General features: G+C 50.8%; 1 protein-coding gene across 1 annotated transcript; it reads left to right on the top strand.

Moving 5' to 3' along the window:
- The first annotated feature begins 866 nt into the window (after positions 1-866).
- FBXO39 (F-box protein 39) lies at positions 867-4,368 on the top strand. Its single transcript, XM_005906667.2, has 3 exons — positions 867-1,892; positions 3,582-3,758; positions 4,093-4,368. Exons 1-3 carry the CDS (start codon positions 867-869, stop codon positions 4,219-4,221), a joined length of 1,332 nt encoding a protein of 443 aa, XP_005906729.1. The 3' UTR covers positions 4,222-4,368.
- Positions 4,369-4,680: the final 312 nt, after the last annotated feature.

Genomic DNA, 4,680 nt, shown 5'->3' with positions numbered 1-4,680 from the left:
GAGCCAGAACTTCCCACTGCCCCAAATCCAGGTTCATCACTCCTTGCCTGTCACAAATTAACAAGCTTCAAATTAAGCTTCAAACAACTATTAATTCCCTGAATATGAACACATCACATATGCTCACATCCTGTGACTTCACCCATCTTGTTCCCTCTTCCTGGAGTATACCAGATCCTCCACCACCAACCTATCTGCTTTGCACACACATATCCACCCTGCAAACCTCAGCTCAGATGCCACCTCCTCCAAGCAGCCCTCTCTACTACTTCTTACCCAGAAAGAATTAATCATGCTTTGTTTGTGCTACCCTGCACCATGCATGGGCTTCCCAGATGGCTCAGTGGGTGAAGAATCCTTCTGCCAATGCAGGAGATGCAAGAGGCGCAGATTCGATTCCTGGGTCAGGAAGATCCCCTGGAGGAGGAAGTGGCAACCCACCCCAGTATTCTTGCCTGGAGAAGCCCATGGACAGAGGAGCCTGGTGGGCTACAGTCCATGGGGTCGCAAAGAGTCGGACACGACTGAGCGACTGAGCAGAGGCGGAGGCACCACGAATATACCTGAGCCTTTTCTCGCCTCCCACAGTGTTGTAACAGTCCTGGTCTGTGTCCCCGCTAGACCCCTGCTGGGCTGTGAATCCTGTGGGTGTACACTGTATGGTGTATTTATCTTTGTCCCCCATGCCCCAGCCCAGTACTGACACATGGGGCCGCAGAGCAAGTTCATTGCATTAGGTGTAATATGTGTTTGGCAGGTAATGGTCTTCCTTTTTACTCCCCACAGAAAACAAGTGATTGCTTTTCTTTCCTCATTTTTGGAAGCCCTGCCCACCACGCAGCTGCAGTGGACATCCTGGTTCCCCGATGGACGAAGAAGACCAACTGATCCAGCCTCAAGACCAGAGCTGCTGGGCCACCCTGCCCGATGTGTGCCTGCGTCGTGTCTTCTGGTGGCTGGGAGACAGGGACAGGTCCAGAGCGGCCCTTGTCTGCAGGAAGTGGAACCAGATGATGTATTCAGCTGACCTCTGGCGATACAGGACCATCACGTTCAGTGGGAGACCTTCCAGGGTACATGCGTCCGAATTCGAGTCAGCCCTTTGGTATGTTAAGAAATTTGGTCGTTACCTGGAGCACCTGGAGATCAAATTCCTGAATCCTTACAACGCTGTCCTGACCAAGAAGTTCCAGGTCACCATGCGAGGCCTCCTCTCATGTCTGGGCAAGAGTAACAACCGTCTGAAATCTCTCTCCATCCAGCATCTCGAGTTGGACCGCCTGGTCTGGAGGAACAGCATCAGGAGCTCATTCATGAAAAGCTTGAGCTTCTTCTTGAAGAAGATGGGCAAACACCTGAACTATCTCAGCCTGAAGGGGGCCAGGCTCACCACGGAACAAGGCTGCCACATCCTCAACGCCCTGAGCTACTTACGGAACGAGAGCACGGTGACGGAGCTCAACATCGAGGACTATTTCAGCCACCACCTTGCCGTCTACAGCAGTCCCCAGTTCAACAAGACCATGGCCACGTTCCGCAACCTGGTGTCCCTGACTCTCAACTACAACTGCATCTCTGACGAGCTGCTGGAGAACCTGTGCGACAACAACACTGGCACCCTCCGGACCATGAACATCAAGTGCCACATTCATGACCCCCACGGGCAGGTCATCTGGGGTATGTCTTGGGCCAAGCTGGCCAGGCACGCCACCAGCCTGAAGGTCAACTTCTTCTTTGAGCGGGTCATGAAGTACGAGCGCTTGGCCCGGATCCTGTTGCAGGAGATCCCCATCAGGAGCATCAGTCTGAGAAGCTGCTATTTCAGCGACCCTGACTGGTCCATGAGACCCACCCTGACGGATCTCCTGCCCACCTTTCGGCACACTCTGCAGGTAGGTACGACCCTAGGGCCAGGAGGCCTGGGAGGAGTGGCTGCCCCCTGGTTCCTCCTGCCTGCTCTCAAAAGGTGAAAGTGTTAGACGCTCAGCCATGCCCAACTCTTTTGCGACCCCATGGACTGTAGCCTCCCAGGCTCCTCTGTCCATGGGATTCTCCAGGCAAGAATACTAGAGTGGGTTGCCATTTCCTTCTCCCGGGGATCTTCCCAACTCAGGGATCGAACCCAGGTCTCCTTCGTTGCAAGCAGCTTCTTTACCATCTGAGCCACCAGGGAAGCCTTAAGTTGAGATTCTGAGAAAGGTCACCAAACTACGCCTCTCCTGGTCCCCAAGACCACAGCAGAGGAAAAAGCTACTGCTCGCTTCTTGTACATGAAACCCACTCTTGGGTGACTGTCCACCAAGGAAAGCGCCTATATCCCTGGCTCAGAACTCTGAGGCCTGAGCATGCAGGTGCCTCCACCGGTGACGAGCAGATGGGCAGCCCCTTCCACACACCCACCTGACACAGCAGTACACGGGACACAGAGCAGCTCCAAACCAGACAAAAAACCAGACTTGACCCAAGTTACCGAAGAGCTCAGAGGTGTGGGCTACTCTAATCTGGCAGCTCCCCATCTACAAAATCAGCATCATTTTGTCCCCTACTGAGGACCTCACAGTCTTCTCAAGTGGCTCAGCGGTAAAGAATCCATGACTGCCAATGGAGGAGATGCAGTTTCGATTCCTGGGTTGGGAAGATCCCCTGCAGAAGGGCATGACAACCCACTCTGGTATTCTTGTCTGGAGAATCCCATGCACAGAGGAGCCTGCCGGGCTACAGTCCAGGGGATCACAAAGAGTCAGACACAACTGAGTGACTGAGTAACAAGGACCACACACGAGTCTGTGAGCATGGATATACAAGGGTATATATACCACTACTGGGACTTTCCTGGCGGTCCTGTGGCTAAGCCTCCACACTCCCAATGCAGGGGACCCAGCTTCAATCCATGGTCAGGGAACTAGATCCCATATGACGCAACTAAGGGTTTGCATGCCACAACTAAGACCCAGTGCAGTCAAGTAAATTAATTAATTTATACCACTTAATAAATGTATAATTATATAACAAATAAATGATAAATTAATAAGTTCATTAATAAACTTATAAATTAAGAAACACCAACACTTACAGTGAGGGATGATAAAGTGTGAAGAGGTCATTTACGCTCACACAGCCCTGAAGTGGGCAGGCAGACATCATACTACCTTTTGGTATTGCCCATAGTCACCTGGCCAGTCCACTGCAGGGCCAGGAACACCACCTTGGTCTCCAGACTCTAGGTACATAGCCTCAAAACTCCAAGTTTTGGAAACTTGGATGAGATCACTTGCATTTCCCAAATCCCTTCCTCTGACAACTGCGTGTCCAGTGTCCCTTATCTAAGGCACTGGAGGGGACTTGCCCAGTGGGCCAGCGGTTGAGACTCCACTTCCACTGCAGGAAGCATGGGTTCCAGCCCTGGTCCTGATCAGGGAAACTAGGCTCCTGTGTGCCACGTGGCATGTCCAATAAATAAATAAAACACTTAAACTGCCAGGGCCACCAGGCCAGTGCTGGATCATGAAAGTGCTATGAAATGACCCAGCCAAGTCCCAGCATCTCTGTTCACATCGTCTGCCCCACTGGTGCTTTTCCAGAAACTAACTTTTGAATTCAACAACAACCATGAGTCTCTGGATGAAGAGCTGCACCTCCTCATCTTATCCTGCAGGAAGTTGTTTTATTTCAAAATCTGGGCTTTCCTGGATGTTAAGTTTGTGGAGCGGATCCTAAAGAGCCGGGAGGAAGGGCAATGTGCCCTGCGCACACTCAAGGTAAGAGCACCCTGGGGGGGTTCCACTGAGGGCAGGGGCACAGGGGCTTCTCGGAGGCAGATGTCCACTCCTGGGATGAAGGTCAGGGATGAGGCAGGGCATGGGGGTTGGCTATCTCACAAGTCTGTCCCTTCTGTGAAATTGCTAATTTCCAAGGGAATCTGGAGTTTAGGATTAATAATTAGTAGTAATCATCCTCAGCATTAATAGTTGGGTTTAGGCTTTTCCTGATTCTGCTGACAATTGTACGGGTACCTCATTTGGATTGTCTTCGGGGCCTGGGTGATGTAGTCACAGGGTGCGTGTGTGCAGATGTGTTTCTCTGTTGGCACAGGTGAGAATTTATACAAACAGATATGAGACGAATGAAGAGGACAGGACACTGCGGGAAATTTACAGGAAGTACAGAAAGCTGATCGATTCAGAGCTTAACTATTTTGTCATCGCTTACCCCATGATGTAACAACCAGCGCTCTCCAGAGAAAGAAAACCACGAGCACTTTGAACCTGACAATCCTGTCCTCATAGAATGACACTTGGGGCATCCCCTACTCCACCCCTTTTCTTCCTCTCTCTCCTTTTTTGCTGGTTTCACACCAACGTGGCACCCCAGCAATGCCTAGGATGTCATGCGAAGACCCCAGGTGACTTTAAAGTGCTATCTTTGCCAACTATCCAGGGGTGATTTCTCTTTTTTGTGGTTTGGTTTTGCTTTTTGAGTCTCAGTCAGCCATGGAGCTGAAGGCCCAAAGCCTCTCAGAGCAGGTTCTTACTCAGGGACCCTGATTCTTGCTAACCTTGCTCCCGAAAAGGTGCCAGGGAGCAAATGGAGCCACGATTTCCATTGACTATCAGTGTCAGCTCAGAAAGACTTTTTTTTTTTTAAACAAGATTTGTTTATTTATTTTTAATCTTTGGTAAC

Source organism: Bos mutus, chromosome 19 (genome assembly GCF_027580195.1).
Source record: "Bos mutus isolate GX-2022 chromosome 19, NWIPB_WYAK_1.1, whole genome shotgun sequence".
Lineage (NCBI taxonomy): Eukaryota > Metazoa > Chordata > Mammalia > Artiodactyla > Bovidae > Bos > Bos mutus.
This window is presented reverse-complemented; position numbering and strand designations above follow the sequence as displayed.